Source organism: Manis javanica, chromosome 8 (genome assembly GCF_040802235.1).
Source record: "Manis javanica isolate MJ-LG chromosome 8, MJ_LKY, whole genome shotgun sequence".
Taxonomy (NCBI): domain Eukaryota; kingdom Metazoa; phylum Chordata; class Mammalia; order Pholidota; family Manidae; genus Manis; species Manis javanica.
The window spans coordinates 101,373,759-101,390,958 of NC_133163.1; the positions used below are offsets into that span (position 1 = coordinate 101,373,759).

Sequence of the window (17,200 nt, forward strand, 5' to 3'; positions counted from 1 at the left end):
TGATACACAGCTTATGGCAGTAGGTGCATTATTGTGTATCATTCTTCTTGTAATCTAAATGGTTATAAATAAGTAAACAAATGAGTATCTTCATAATAAAAAATAATAAGGAGAATATTAGGTGCGTTATTTTGTATCATTCTTCTTGTAATCTAAATGGTTATAAATAAGTAAACAAGTGAGTATCTTCATAATAAAAAATAATAAGGAGAATATAATTTCAAACTATAAATCAATTTCTATTAAGTTAAAATAAGCAAAAATGTCACTACATCAAGCAGCTGAAGTGATTTAACTGCTTATTAGGAAAGTACCAAAACTCATTCTCCCTTTACAAAAATGCTTACATAAAATCTGTATCAGTGAAAGGTAAAGCATTTTGCAAATGTTTTCAAGAGTGCAAATACCTTAAACAGAATAAATCTTTTATTTAGACTCCAAAAATGTATAGATTCCTCATGCTATCATTCACTTACTGAGCACTTCCATAATGCGTGCCACATGCCCATCAGGTATCAACAGTTCTCAGATATATTAAGCAGATAAAATTACCCTCCCTCAGGAATGAACAGATTTCTAAGCAAGCTTTTTTAGAACTGCATATATAACACAGGAATCATTTGTGTGAGCTGTTTTGTAGTTTGTTGAATCTTCTAAATACTTACAAGAGATACTGTAATAATGAGGAAAACAAAATAAATCCTTTCAGAAGGCTCTGTTGATAGCTGAGAAACACCTGACAACATTATTCACTGTATAGGCTATACCTTCCCACCATATGTATTATTGGCAGTTTATTCCTGTTTTATTTCCCTCCTATGTGTGCTTTCCTGTTACAAACATTTCCTTCCTAGAATCTTCTACTCCCGCTACCACTAGCAAGACCAGCTCACTTTGCCTGTGACATACTTTGTGAAAAGGCCTATACTAAGCATTCACATGCACTAACACATTTTAGTTTAACAACTCTCTGAAGTAGGTACTATTACTACCTTCATTCTACAGAGAAAAACTGAGGCATAAAGAGCTTAAGAAATTTAGTCAATCTATAGCATCTCACTACACTGATGGACAGTGACTGTAATGGGGTATGAGGTGGGGCCTTGATAATGGGGGAATCTAGTAACCACAGTGTTGCCCATGTGATTGTATATTAATGATACCCAAATAAAAATAATAAAATAAAATAAAATAAAAAGAAATTTAGTCAATCAGTCACCCTGAAGCTAGTTAACAGCAGGATTTGAGTTCAGGCAGTTGACACCCAGAGCCTATGCCACCATGTTAATGCAGTAAAGTGACCTTTGTTTTCACTATTTTTATAAACATGTAAATATACAAATTGAAGTTATGTGACACATTTGTCTAACCTGGGCATATACTTGCTAGTTTTACGCCATGAAAAACCTGTCACAGCTCGGGGATGTGCCAAATAAACAAAGGAAAACTGGGTAGATGCCTGTCTCCTTTTCACTTCGTGATGATCCTGAGGTATAATCGAAGACTTCCAACCAGTCATAGGATACCAGACTTTCAAAAGACAATCATCCTGCAAAAACATATAGGTCAAGATAAAATTAATTTGTATATACATAACAAAATAAGCGGTTTGAAGAAGCTTTAAAAATTAAACTACATATAAAAATTAACATATAACCTATATATAGTACAAAATCAAATCTAAAATAACATTTATTACTTGAAAGAATATTATTATAGAAAAATAAATGGAGTTTGTTCATTATCAATCCTCTCTACCTAATGGTAGTTTTCAATAAATGATGGAAGCCAAATTAATCCCCATTTAAATACACATGTGTCACTATGGAGAAAAGATTCTGAAGCTAGCTGCTAACCCCCTGGATAAGAAAGATACCATGTTATCAGCCACAGTTCTCATCCTTCCTTTCCTCTTTGAAGAGATCTGGAAGGGTAAAACAAACCCTTTTAAATATGAATTGCTTCTTACTCTAAGTGAGGAAATCAGCAAACTTTTCCTGTAGAAGACCAAATAGTAGTAAAGTTCAGCTTTGTGGACAACACAACCACACAGATTATTCTTGCTTTTTTTTCTTATAACCCTTTAGAAATGTAAAACCCATTCTTAGCTCATGGAGCAGTTTTCTGACCCCTACTCTAAATGATGAGAAGGCATCTAGGCAGTTATCAGGAATCACCTCCAAGCCCACTAAAGATATTTACAGGTCTAACAATAGGCAATGACTTCATCATTTTACTTAGTTCTAAGAGTTCTGCTAAAGGCCTAAATAACTGCATCTTATTTAGCAGAAAATGTCTATTTTGTAGTGCTTTATTTATCTTCAGTGGTCATAGTACACAAGGAAAAAAATAAAATGAATTCATTTATGCAAAAATCTCAATCTCTAAGAAACAATGAGATTATGTATTCCTGGAAAGTGTGTATAAATCCAAATATTTCATCTGGATTAGACAAACATTTGTTTTTTACCATTTTGTTAGTCATTTTCAGTTTATACTATATAATATGTTTCCACTAATATCTCATTTATTTGGATATGGATATTTGAATTACAGCAAATCTCTTTAAGTGCTTAGTCTGAGACAACCACCTAACAATGTACTAGTTGCCTTACTCCAAATACCTTCTTCCCTTTAGCACCATTTTCACCTAACCAAATTTACAGCATAATCTATGGCAGTGGTTTCAGACTATGTACCATAAAAACCCTAGAGGTACCTAAGAGGCCCTCAGAAGTTATAAAGAAAGGCAGAGAGCCTCCATAAGCAGGTTGCATTCTAGCCCCTTCTCCCATTCCCAGCCTCCCACTTTCAAATGAAGCAGCTCCACTCTCATCTGTTATTGCCTACAGCCCTAAAACGATAAAGAATTAAATTAGAAATCATTAACAGAAAATTCTTAACCTCACCCTTAGAAAGCCCAGTTTTTTACTCAAAAGGGTAAACCTCTATTAAGAAATGTTTTTGAAGAAAACAGAATATTTTAAATCACTTTCAAATCTTACAATAAATCAGTTGTTAAAGAAAATGTTGAGATAAACTTTATGAACATAAACAATATTTAAACAAACACCTAGCCAGCAAATTGAAAAAGCAATTCTTGAGCTAAAGATTAAACCAAGTATGTCTTATGGGGAAAAAACAGTTCTTTAATAAATAAGCCTTTACTTTAAGCTGTTTCAAAGTTAAAATACTCTTATGGCCAAGAAAAATTTAACTCACACTTAATAAAAAAAATAGATCTTACCAGTAAAAGTGCTCAATGAATGAAACATTAAAATCCTCAAGGTAATTGGATTTGAGTCCCACAACACCTGAACTGAAATCCTGTCATATGTAGCAGAGGCGGTGGAAAACGCCTTCTAGTGGTAGATCACCCAGCTACCATCTGTTTCATCAAGTCAGACAAACGGCTTTATTATCAGAAGCAGAACAGATTGTGGCGGGGGTGGGGGGATGCCAACATTACAAAGTTAGTATCTGTTCTTTTTTACCAAGAGGATCTTTCTTAGATGTGGTTATCTTCTCAAAACGTGAGGAAGTAAGTTTTTTAAATCCATGATATATTTTATTAACCTCCAAAGGATCCTTACCAATATGGCATTCTGTTTCCATAAGAATTATGAAGTACTTAGCTCTTAGAAGAATCGAATTTAAGAAGCTTAAGGAACATGACTAATACAATAAAAAAAAATACTCAGTAGTCAATTGTAAAGGCTGTGTACAATAAAAATTCAAAGAAAGAAGATAACAGGTATTCTGGAGAATACAACAGAACCACCATTGAGGAGCTTAAAACTAGTTGCCCATTTGAGAGGATATGCTTTTAGGCTTATTACTTGGTTTTGTTTGAAGAACAAAGGCATCTTTCAGATTCATTAGGGATGAGAATTCTTTAAATATTGAGAAGATGTTCAGACAATGGATACTGATTACCCTTCATGGGTCATTAATAATGTTAAAGTACCAAGTGACCCTGTCAAAAGACATATATTCTAAAATAGTCTCAAAGTTCAGCCAGTTGTGACACACAACTGAGGCAAACATCAAACATTGGGTAATAATCTGAAACATTAAAGAGATAATCTGAAACCTTAAGAATATATGAGGGGAAACCCTCCTGCCCTGTTGGTGGGAATGGAAATTGGTGCAGCCACTATGGAAAGCAGTATGCAGGTTCCTCAAAAAACTCAAAATAGAAATACCATACAACCCAATAATTCCACTTCTAGGGATTTACCTGAAGAAAACAAAATCCCTAATTCAAAAAGATATACACACCCCTATGTTTACTGCTGCATTATTTATAATAGCTAAGATAGGGAAGCAACCAAAGTGTCCATTAACAGATGAATGGATAAAGAAGATGCAGTACATATACACTGTGGAGTATTATTCAGCCATAAAACAGAAAGAAATACTGCCATTTGTAATAGCATGGATGGACCTAGAGAATATTATACTAAGTGAAATAAACCAAGTGGAGAAATACAAATACCATACGATTTCACTTATTTATGGAATCTAAAAACAAAACAAAACAAAATGAACAAAACAGCACTAGACTCAAAGGCAACTGTGAAGTGACTGGTGGTTACCATTGGGGAGGGGTTGGAGTGGGTGGGTAGGTAGGTAGGATGAGGGGTAAAAAACCTCTCAATCATAATATGAGTTGGTCACAGGGATGGTAGTACAGCAAGGAGAATACAGCCAATGAGTCTGTAACATCTTCCTATGTTGACAGTAAATGCACTAGTGGGGGTGAGGATTTAATAATATGGGTAACTGCTGAACCACTATGTTGTATATGTTGTATAGACCAATGTAAGACTGAATATCAACTATACTTTAATAAAAAGAAGAATATATGAGGGAAATCAACAGCACACTTCTTTCTAGAAGAGAAGAATCTAGAAAACAGTATTTTTTGTAAGTATTTTAACAGTTCATTTCTCATTTAAAGACAATTTATGTCAATATACTATTCTTACTTCAATCAAACTACATTTTAATGTATTTCACAATAATCAATTATTATATTACACTTGGTCATGTCCAGATGCAAGTTTATTAAAGAGCCACATTTCACTTTGAGCAAATTCAATGGGCTTCAGGCCATTTCAGACTTTAAAAACATTAGTCTGTAACATACAAATGGATAATAATGTCATTTTAACTGCCGGTACACTATGGAACAGTCACATGATTTACTCAAACAAGTATTCATTGAATGCAGACACTATGTGAACTCCTGAGGATATAGTTGGGGCAAAGGAAAAGACAAAGACAATAAAATATATTTCCTAACTACACAGAGCCTACAGTAAATAAGGATACAAATTATTGTTTTAATTACAATTATGGTAAGCACAACAAATGAGAAGCATAATATGAGAATATTTAACTGGGAGACTTGACCTTGTCTGGGAGAAGTTTCCTTAAAAAAATGGCATTTATACTGGAGTTGAAAGATACATAGAAGATGGCCAGGCAAAGAATAGGGAAGGATAAGCGTTCCCTACAGAGAGAACAGCTCATACCCAGGCCTGAAAACAGTAAAGATCAAGGCTCTAAAAGGTCATCAGTCAAGGTGGGAATAAGCTGGAGAGGAACACAGGACCAGATCATACAGCAGAACCTCACAGACTATGGTAAGGATTGTGCTTTTCATCCTATAAACAGGAGTTAGAGTAAAACAATGGTATGTTCAGGTGGCCCCAGCTGCTATGAGAAGACAGGAGCAGAGGATGGCTGCAGATGTTAGGAGACCACTGTAAGGGTCCTGAGACAAGAAGATGCTAACTTGGGTAGAGGCAGAGAAGTGGACTTAACCCAAAAAGATTTCAGTTTCTTCCTGTGATCCCAAAGATTGCTGAAATCCAATGATTCTAAAAGTGCTTAAGTTTATATTTTAATTTATGCACAAACAGGTGGGCCTATCCTTTTGACACATACCCGAACTGCTTTCTCTGTGTATTACAGGTCATTTGACATAATTAACCATTCCCTCCTTCTTGACCTTTTTTTTCCAACTCCCCTAATGTAACATTCTCCTGGTTTTTCTTCCATCTTAGTGGCCACACCTCAGCATTCCTTATATGTTTCTCCCACTTTTTTCCCCCCATTTTCTTACCGTTCAAGGATTCTGGGATTTCATCCTGAGCCCCATTCTCATCTTCATCGTACATTTTCTCCCTAGTTAATTTCGCCCAGCCCCCTGACTTTAGAACAACATCTTTTGGATAATGAATGCAAACTCTGTACCTCTAACCCTGCCCTCTCCAGGGACCTCTTGACTATCTTATCCAACTTGATATGTTAACCCGGATGCATGTCAAACTTTGATCTAGCCACTACACTCCAGCTTTCAGTTGTTCTTTAACAAGCCCTACTAATTCATCTCACAGCATTTGCACTTGGTGTCTCCCTGGACAAAAATTCCTTCCTCTGAACTCATGCAACTGTCTCCTTCCTATTATTCAGTTATTAGTTTAAAGTTACTTCCCCAGAAAAGCCTTCCCTAAAGACCACTCACTCTGTAGACACCAAATCACACTACTACATCATCCTGTCTTAATTTTCTGGATAGCATTTATTAATACATAATGCTTTTTCCATCTTTCCTCATTAGAAGCTAAGTTCCATGTAGACAGGAACTTTGTTCCCTTCACCATGAGACTGCCAGACATAGAACAGTTCTGGACATACAGTGGCATTTAGAAAAGATTTGCTGAACATGTGTAAATTGCTAATTTCAGGTATAATTTCAAGTTAGTTTTTCCTTAAAACTGCAATATCCAATACAAAGAGACAAAATTTATATGTGTACATACATATGTATGTATGTGTACATATATATGAGAAAGTCTATCATTATGTGAATACAACTATTACAGATTTTTGTGTGCCTTGTAAGTATAGATTGCTAGAATTCTGAAATGCATTTTCTTTGACCAGGTCTTTGACAAAAAGTACATCAGATAATATATATGTCAAAGTACATGCCTTAAAGAAAACTTAGGTATATAAAATACTTGCCCGTAATCATTGTGCCATTAATGTTATTCAAAAGAAGGTAGTAAGAAAACATGCTTCAAATGATGCATAGCATACACAATAGCCAAGTTGATGGCAGAGCAATGACTAACTGGGAATGTTATAAAGCTGTATTCCTGTATGAATCTAGCTCTCTGATCACACTGAATTGGTCCTATATTAAATCATCATAGCGTCATAGTACTTTGGACTCATTAAACCACAAGAATGAATAATTTTACTAATCATTCATGAGTATATGGTAACCCTAAGAAAACAAGAGTAACAAAAAAAAAGAACAGATCTGTGGTATGGCAAATTTTCATAGTCAAGTATTAGGAGTAATGACACTAGATTTTAAAGATTAGAGCTTCAAAGGTGACTGCCTAGTTTTAGAGATCAAAGGCAAGAATTATATTATTTTTCAAACTATTTTCCCTGTGATTCTTGTAAGCTTTCCCTTTAATAGTCTTGCTTTTCAAATACTGAGGAAAATTCCTCCTGCATCTCTTCATTCTATCTAGAAATATTAAATATTAGTTTTTTAATTTATAGGTGACTGACTGGCATATCAAATTTTTAAGTGCTGTTCTTAAAAATATAGCTTATTTAATTTTTTTCTTTCAATTTATTTATCTTTATTTACTTTCCTCCTGTTTTCCTTTGGCTCCTTACTTTCTGCTTTGCCAAATTGTTTAGGTAGCTCTATTAATTGAGGAGGAGGAAGAGGGGGACAGAAACAGGCAAAGGGGGAGAGGGAAAAGGAGAAGGGAAAGAAAAGGAAGAAAGAGGAAGCCCACAGGGCAAGGAACTGCAGGCAGCCCCAGCTCATGAAGGACGCTTCTAGCCAACAGCCAGCAAAAAGCCAAGCCCTCAGTCATGCAACTGCAAAGAAATAAGTTCTGCCAGCAACCTGCATGAGCTTGGAAGAGGGTTCTGTCCTTGTCAAGTCTCCAGATAAGAAGTCAGCCCAATTTATGCCATTACTGCAGCCCTTAGAGTCCCTGATCAGAAAACCCAGCTAAACCATGCCCAGACACTTTACCCATGGAAGTTAAATGTGTGGTTTTAAGTTTGAGGTAGTTTGTTATGCAATAATAGCAAACTAATGCAGACTCCTAGTGACAAGTGTCATGAGTAAAATAAAGGCAGGCAAGGGGAAGAGAAAGTCAGTGGGAAGTGGGATGCAATTTTAAAAGGCATGCTTAGGGACAGCCTCACTGATGAGGTGACATTCAAGAAGTTAAAGGGAGATAAACCATGCAGGTCTCTGGGGTAAAGAATTCTCTAGGTAGAGGGAAAAACAAGTGTAAAAGCTGTGTTTAGAAAAAAACAAGCAGTGTGGCTGGAGTCAAGCTTGCAAGAAAGAGTGTAACAGGAGGTAAGGTAAAAGTGATGGGGGAATCCACTAAGTATGGAACCTGGTAAGCCATCATCATAAAGAACTAAGCTTTTACTGAATGAAATGGGAAATGTTTCAACAGTTTTGAGTGGCATAATCTGACTTGTATTTTTTTTTAAAAATCATTCTAGCTTCTGGTTTGGAAAGACACTGTACAGACACACAGCCAAAGCTGGAAGATCAATTAAGAATTTAATACAAGTGATAAGTGATGGAGGCTTCAACCAGATTATAACTACAGAGAGGGTAAAGAAGTAAGCAGATTGTGAATATATTCTGAATGTAGAGCCATTAGGGAACTGGAGTGGAGGCAGGGGTAGAGATCAAGAGTTCCATTTTAGACATGTTTCCTTGAAGATGTTTATTAGTTACATATATAAGCCTGGAGATCAGAGCAGAGGTACAGGCAAAAGACATAAATCTAAATGCACTTGAAGCCATGAGATAAGATCGCCAAGAGAATGAGTACGGTCAGAAGACAGGTCTGAGAAGTAAGCCCTGAGTACTCCAACATTTAAAAGTAGGGGAGATGAGGTGATACTAGCAAACTAGAGGGGCAACCAGAGAGCTACTTAGAAAATCAAGAGACTGCTATGTCCTAGAAGTAAATTGAAAAAATTGCTTAAGTGGAGGAAGTAACCATTGTGTTAAATCATGCTAATGGGTTAAGTAAGAACTAACCAGAGGATTCAGTTACAGGAACTTACTGATGACAGTTTCAGAGGATTGATGGAGAGTGGATGCAGCACAAAACCTTGGAGACAACAGCTACAACCAACACTGTCAAGACTGGGCAGGGAAATGTGTCAGAAGCTGAGAGAGAAGGTCAGGAGAGGGTTTTTGTTGTTTATTTTAGAATGAACAAGATTACACGCATGTTTGGATACTATGCTGTATTAGTCAGCTTGGGCCACCATAACAAAACACTACAGACTAGAGGGGCTTAAATAAAGAAATGTATTTCTCACCATTCTGGAGGTGGGAAGTCTGAGATCAGGGCGCCACATGGTCAAGTTCTGGTGAGACCTCTCTTTCTGGCTTGTAAGACGGCTGCCTTCCTGACTGTATCTTCACGTGGCAGAGAAAGGGCAAGCAAGCTCTCTAGTTTTTCTTCTTACAAGGGCCACTCTCTGTTCATCATGAAAGGCACCCTCATGACCTCATCTAACCTTAATTACCTCCCAAAGGCCCCATCTCCAAATACCATCACACTGGGGGTTAGAGCTTCAACATATGAATTTGGGAAGACACATTCAGTCTGTAATATATGCTAATGTGATGCTCCAAGGAAAAGAGAAAACCCATAGAGAAGAAAGGAGACAATTGCAATAGTGGTGTTCCTGAACCAAATGGGACCTAGTACATGAGTGAAGGAATTGGCCTTATATAAGAGCAAGGACAGTCCAATCACAACAACACAAAGGGAGGCAGTACATACAGGCACAGATGTAGGGAAGTGAACATAGGTAGGTGGTAGGAGCTTGTCAGAGTTCTGTTCTGACTGCATCTATTTTTCCAGGCAAGAATCCATAGTAAACAAATGCTGAAGCAAGAACTGGACTGTCATAGGGAATCTACCAATACCCAGAGGCATACAGCTTCAGTTTTAAGTAGCTACACAGAGACATTGCATACAGTCCACACAAGGTGAGAAACCAGATGAGGAAACCTCAAGGAACCTGCATAACCTCAAGGAAACCATTAGGGCTTATCCTTTTAGGGAAGGGTGAAATGGAGGACAAAACTCTCTGGAAAGGGATATGGTAAGGAAGAGTCCATCTGCACCCGCACTGAGAGGAAGGAAGAGACCACCTGGCATTAATCTGTGTGGCACAACTTCCAAGCCGAGGATTTAGTTAGAGTGGGTTTGCCCCCAGGTGCCTGGTAGAAGCTTTATGAACATTTTCTGTAAGAACGCACACTTAACCCAGGCCTTGACGAATCCCCACAAATGCCCTTCCAATAAAGACTGTCTCAGTGAAACACAAAGCTAGCTTACTGTGGTGCTTTGATACCCAACACATCTGGGTTAAAAATCCCAGCTCTGCCTTCTGACTAGCTCTGTATTCTCCAGTTCTCGAGCTGCAGCTTCCTCTTCTGTGGAACAGGAGAGCACGACCTGCCCACAGGCTTTGTGAAAGCTCTGTATCTGGTACATGACGCCCAGTAATTAGTAGCTGCTGTCATAACAGTACCAGTAGTTATTACTCTAACTACAAACTACTTTTAAGTTTTACTTAATGCAAAACAAAAACTGTCACCACCTGTAAAGTACCCCGGCATCATCTATCCCCACCCGCAAAATAACTGAATCTGACTCACCCGTTTCCTGAACACCCATGTATCAAAGAAAGGATCACAATAAAAATTAGAAAAATTTATGTTAAGAATAGTAGTGAAAATAATACATATCAAAATGTACAGAATTAAAAAAGACTTGTGAGATAAAGCTAATTAAGCTTAGAGGGAAATCTACAGTGTTAATGTATATACTGCAAACAAGGCTGAACATACAGTTTTAAAAGTTGGGAAAAACAAATAGTAAAAAAACAAACAAATAGAAATTAATAAAACAGAAAACATGTTAATGCATAGATCCACAAAACCGTCTCATTAAAACTGAAGAACTTTTAATGAGATGAATCAAGAAAAGAGAGAAGGCACAAACAACCAGTATCAAAAATGGAAAGGAAATCATCACAAATGTTTTACAGATTTTATAAAGACAAGATGTTTTGCACAGCTTTGTCAATAAATTTAAAAATTTAGATAAAACTGCCAAATTCTAGATAAATATAACTTAGCAAAACTGACATTAAAAAAAATACAATCTGAAGTCCTATATCTATTTAAAAAATTGAATCCCACAAAGAAAATCTGGTCCAGATGACTTTACCAGCTAATATTTAAGAATAAAACTACATCAATCTTGCACGAACTTTTTCAGAGCACATAAAAGAGAACTTTTCAAACCATTTTATGAGACCAGCAACACTGATAATAAAATCTGTCAAACACATTATAAAAAAAGGAAAAATTATTTGCCAAATCTCTCTACAGATCTCATAAATCCTAAGCAAAATATTAGCAAACCAAACCCAGCAAGTTGGCATTATTCCAGAAACACAAGGTTTACTTAATACTTGAAAATAAATCCATGTATTTCATCATATTAATTACTTAATAAAAGAGAAAAAAAGGGAAAAAATTATAGTCTCATTACATGCTGAAGTATTTGCTAAGATTCAATGTCACTTCTGATTTTTTAAAAAATTCTAGAAAAGTTCCTTTATCTGAAAAAGATTATCTATAGTAAATACCTTCAGTATACATCATAGTTAGTGGTAACAGAGTTAAAGATATCCTTTTGAAACTGGGAGCAAGAAAAAGATAAAAAACACTTCAGAGTTAGAAAAGGTGAAATAAAACTCTCTTTATTCACATATAATAATGCACTTAAAAAATATGAAAGGATCTACAGGAGACTTAGAATAAATGAGTTCAGTAAGACTGCTGGGTATAAAACCCAATATACAAAAATTAATCGCATTTCTATTTACCAGCAATAATAAGAAAATGAAATTTATACAATGATGCAATTTATAACATCACATCAAAAATGTCAAATACCAAAAAAAAAAAAAAAAAATGTCAAATACCTAGGAATGAATCTTACAAAAGATGATTAGAACCTCTACACAGAAAATTATAAAACATTACTGACACAAAGAAAAAGATCTAAAATAAATGAAGGGCTATGTCATTTTCATACATGGGAAGACTCAAATATAAAGATATCAGTTCTACCCAAACTGATCTATAGTCAATGTAATACACAAGAGGTTATTTTATAAAACTTATCAAGCTCATTTTAAAATTTATATGAAAATAACAAGGGCCAAGAATGGATAATCTTAAAAAAGAAAAACAAGATGTGAGGACTTGCTCTACAAGATACCAAGATAATTTTAAAACTATCACAACTAAGACAAGGGTCTGGTACAAGGAAAGACCACTGGGCTAGAGAAAAGAACCCAGAAACAGACCCAAACATATATGGACATTTGGTTTTATGACAAAAGCAGGGCAATGGAGAAAGAAGAGTCTTTTCAATAAATTGTGCTGGACAACTGGATATCCATATAACAAAAATGAAAGTTGAGCTCTTCCTAAAAATTATTACACATGGATTTTAGACCTAAATGTGGAATTCAGAAAATAAAATGTCCAGATTTCAGACCAGAGGTTCTTTTCCAGAGGTCCTGTGACGCAAGGGGACTATGAATAGAATTCAAGATATAAGAGATATTTTTGATAGATCAGCTGTATCCTCTCATGCCTTAACACTTGCAGTATGCTAGTTCCACCTAACAGTATCCACATATCTTTGCCTGAGGTGGTCTAGGAGTTGTTTATGAGAACTGAGAATTACTACTCTGTCCTCACCAGCCCTCAACCAATGACTGATAAGGGTGAGGAACATGATGTTGTAAGAACACTGGCTCCCAGAGTTACCCAGAGATTTAAGCTTGTTCATCACCTACATGAGAACAGACCCTCTATTACGAGCCTCCACATCCTCCCTCAAATTCAGTATATTTCTTTGTGATCATTCCCCATATTGATTACTTTCACTCAAATCCTAGTCTCAGGATCTACTTCTGAGAAGGCTCAGAGATACCAGCAACTTGCCTGGGAAATACAACTACTTCTCTTTTTTCATAACTGCTAATTGAAGGAAATGCTAAATTTCAGTCGTGTTTAGAAGCAATACACCAAAGTAGTATTAGCAGTAGATGTGACTTTGTCTAACAGAAATCACAGGTGTTTTAATATTACATGCCAGTTGCTGCAGAGATCTCAAAACACTTTTACACTCACTACTTTGAAATTGTTATTAGCTAGTTTGCTACTATATTGCACACAACTGCAGTCTTCCTGTCTACAGTGTGCAGTCTTCCTGTCTATAATGTTATCAACTGTTGAGCAACTACCTCTGTGCCAACTAATTATTGAGCCACAGAACAGTTCAGCTGAGTGTTCTACAACCAAAGATAAACTCAAAAAGCCTTGGATGTATTCTGGTGTTCTTGGAAAACCTATCCTTGTTTTGTAGCAGAATATGAAAGTTTTAATTCTACATACAACAATTAAACACAATTAAGCTTTAGCTTGTGATTTTTAAATGTAATTTTTAAACCTAATTTTTTGTTATTGATGTATTAACTAAAAAGTACATAATGGCTGTTATCACAAACTTACTTTTTAAACATCTTGAAACTGAATTTCGGTAACTGTATGGTATCATTTTTATAAGCTCAAAGCTATGCAAATTAAACATTATGGGAATTTATACATGTGAAACTATTAAAAAAAAGCAATGAAATTCAGGATTCTGGTTGTCTGAATAGGAAGGAAAGGAGGAAGGAGATCAAGCAGGAAGATAAGAAGCCCATTCGTTTTATGTTCTTTGTCTCAAATTGGATAGTGGGTACATGTATAGTTTGTTATATTGTATATAAAAATATTATATGTATTCTTTTGTACTTACGAAATATTTTCTAATTTAAAAAGGAACACACATAGAATAATCATTCTTAGAAATTAAAAATGTGATAGCCGGAAAAGTATTTCAAAGTTAAAGCTGAAAAATCTCCCAGAATTTAAACAAAAAGATGAAGAAAGGAAAAATGGAAGGGTGGGGGAAGTAAATTAGAGGATGAGTATAAAAGGATCCACATCTGAATAAGGGGAGATCCAGAAAGAGAGAAAAGAGAACTTGGACAGCGACTAAGCCAGAGTGGAGCACACAGAACACACATTGCCTGGATACCTCCTACCTGACATTAAACTGAGAGAAGATCCAAAGACTGTGAGAGGTTTGGGGGATGGATGAATTAGGTGTATAAAACACTATGTAAACAGTGAAACAAAATAATTATGACCTCTGAAATAATTATTCTGTGAAGAATAGTTTATACAATCTTAATAACCCAAACAGTAAGTACCAATTTACCCAAATATTATGAGATACCCACATCAGGAAGACAGGAGAAGGAAAGTATATGTGTGTGTGTGTGCTAGAAGTGGAGATGGGACTAGGGACACTAGCTGGAGAACTAAAGTCTCAGCTTCCACAACAGGGAGGCAAAAGATAATGCATAAAACTGAAAGGAAAAAGTATCAAGAAATAAGCAAGTTATTCAGAAACATGGATGCAGATGCCAAAATATGCAATCTGACAGTAAACTGCCTCTAGAACACAGGAATTAAGAGCAGGAAGAAGGGAGTTCTTCTCATTGTGAATCTAGTAGTACTATTTTACTTTTAAACTTATGTTCATATGTTATTCTTTAAACATAAAAATTAATTTTTAAAAATGTTAATTTTAAAGAAAGTTCAAATAATAATAATGATAGCCACTATTTCCCAAGTGCGTACTACCTATGGGGAACATATCAGATCTTTTATCACTCATCCTGAGACCAGCTTGCAGAGTAGGATAATCCCAATTTTACAGATGAGGAAGCTGAAAATGAAAAAAAACACAGAATATTTTTAATTGGTATTTTTTTTTGTTTGGTCCTTTACCTTTCCAGCAGTAGCAAAATATTCACCATCAGGGGACCATTCCATCAAATACACAGATACTGAAGTTCTAAGGTAAAAAAAAAAAGTTAAATAGCATTTGAAAAATCTGAAATACTATATATATATATGTTGGTCAAAATAAAATTTTCATATCATCACCAGAACAAGAGTGTGGTGTTTTCACCTCCCTAAAAATACAAATGAATTAATTAAAACTAATCCAAACTTTGAGGCTACAAAGAATACAATTAACATGCATAAATGCTATCTCCACCTACATGTCCCACACCAACATCCTAAATAAAACATGTTAAAAACTGAGCTCACGTAATTGCTCCCCTTCACAGAATCCATATTGTTAGAGACAGCCATCCCTCCACTTGAAAGAGTGGCTGGCAACTTTCAATACAACTTCCCCCTCCCCCTCCCATACACATCTTATCCATTAATGAGTAATTCCTATGTGTCAGCCTTGTCAACCCAAGTTCTGAGGTTATTCCTATGAAAATATTTTTGCCCTTTTTCAAACAATCAACTGTAGCACAGGTTAAAGGATGATACTATACTATTAAGGGTTAGGGTTAGAAGAAGTCTACTTTCTAAGCTTCTAAAGGCTATGTCACCATCAAAAAATTACGATGATTGTAAAAGGGAACGTATTTTAGGAAACTTTTTTTAAATTAATGAACATAACAACAGAGTTAGACACTAACTTGCACTGCCAGATGCACTTCCAATCATTTAAAATGGGAGGAATTTTATTATCAATTTCTTCTTCCTCTTCTAGAATGTCACCTCCTGGAGGAGCCCACAACTGAACAGAATCAGTTGCTGTCAACAATCTGTTATCTGAAAATTAAAGAATGTTCTGATGAATAAGCAAGGATTACCTAGAGAAAGAAATGCACATGTAAGCTTCTATTTAAGTTTATAATAATGTATTCTGTGAAAAATAAGTAATATTGTCTATGAAAAACACATGGGGTATATCCACTTAAAGGTTCTAAGAATCCATTGGACTAAAAAGAATAGTTCTTGAGGGACACTTAAGAACAAAAAAGAAAAGCTTATTGGCAAAGAGCTACTGTGTGGCAGGTAAATCTCCTTAAAAAAAAAATAAGAGTAGAATAACCAGAAACTGGTATATACAACATAGAATGTTCCTAGGATATAAAACATAACTAAAGATAAATGACATTTGTTTTTCTAACATAACTAAAGATAAATGACATTTGTTTTTCTACACAGAATATAAAAATTACCCTAACTGTGAACATAAAAAGGGACAACTATCAGTAGAGGTTTCTAATCTTTCAAAATTAAAAACAACAATTTCCTGAAACACAAGTAACAAAAGGTAGGGTTTTTGGTCTTGTTTTACCTTATTTTCTGTCTTAATAAATACAATAAAAGTAAATGCAGTACATTTGAACTAAGAAAACATCATCACTGTTTCTTGGAATAAAACATTCACAGGCAGGGCAAAAGAGCACAGACCTAGTAGTAACTAAGTACTGGACAAAGCAGTGTATACCAAGGAGAAAAAGTATACTCCCACATTAGAAAAAGAAAAAATACTAATAATCATTTTCTTATGATGGAAGACTATATCACAATATAATTATACATTTAAAATAAGTATTTATTTTTCTTATTTCTAAGTATAATTGCTAAATACCTTGAGGATCCCATGCTAAATTGTATGTCACAGAACTCAAAAAAAACTGTCCAGTTTTAAGCCACTGACACTTGAGTTGCTGAAACAGATGAAGAGAAAAGATATTTTTAAAATAATATCTACAAACACTACCATTTTATCAGTTTCTTTAAGACCTTATAATCTGAAACAAAGATATAAATATTTCATTACCGTTTTTAAAGTAACTTTCAATGGTTCCACTTACTACTTATTCTGCCTTATCAAGCTGCTTACCATGTCCACACAAAACATGATGTCTCAGGCTTCCTTCAAGTTTATAAACACATTCTTACTTAGGATATCTTTTCCTCTCCTCACCTGCAAAATCCTATGCTTACATCAAGATCTAGCTAAATTGTCACTTCTACTGTGAAGCCTTTCCTGACATCCTGGCACCACTCATAGTACTTTTTACATTCTACCATTATAAAGCTGATCACACTGAATTATTATTTGTTTATATGTCTGACTCT

At 35.2% G+C, this 17,200-nt stretch overlaps 1 protein-coding gene across 5 annotated transcripts in view; it reads right to left on the reverse strand.

Moving 5' to 3' along the window:
* Positions 1-17,200, reverse strand: part of DMXL2 (Dmx like 2) — a 160,828-nt gene that overhangs the window by 109,494 nt on the left and 34,134 nt on the right. For all 5 annotated transcript variants that reach the window (XM_037021035.2, XM_037021033.2, XM_037021032.2 and 2 more), the window contains exons 4-7: positions 16,707-16,785; positions 15,742-15,877; positions 15,029-15,095; positions 1,371-1,549 (exon numbers count right to left, since the gene is read on the reverse strand). In XM_037021035.2, the coding sequence (XP_036876930.2) occupies positions 1,371-1,549; positions 15,029-15,095; positions 15,742-15,877; positions 16,707-16,785 (461 nt within the window). The remainder of the gene's footprint in view (positions 1-1,370; positions 1,550-15,028; positions 15,096-15,741; positions 15,878-16,706; positions 16,786-17,200) is intronic.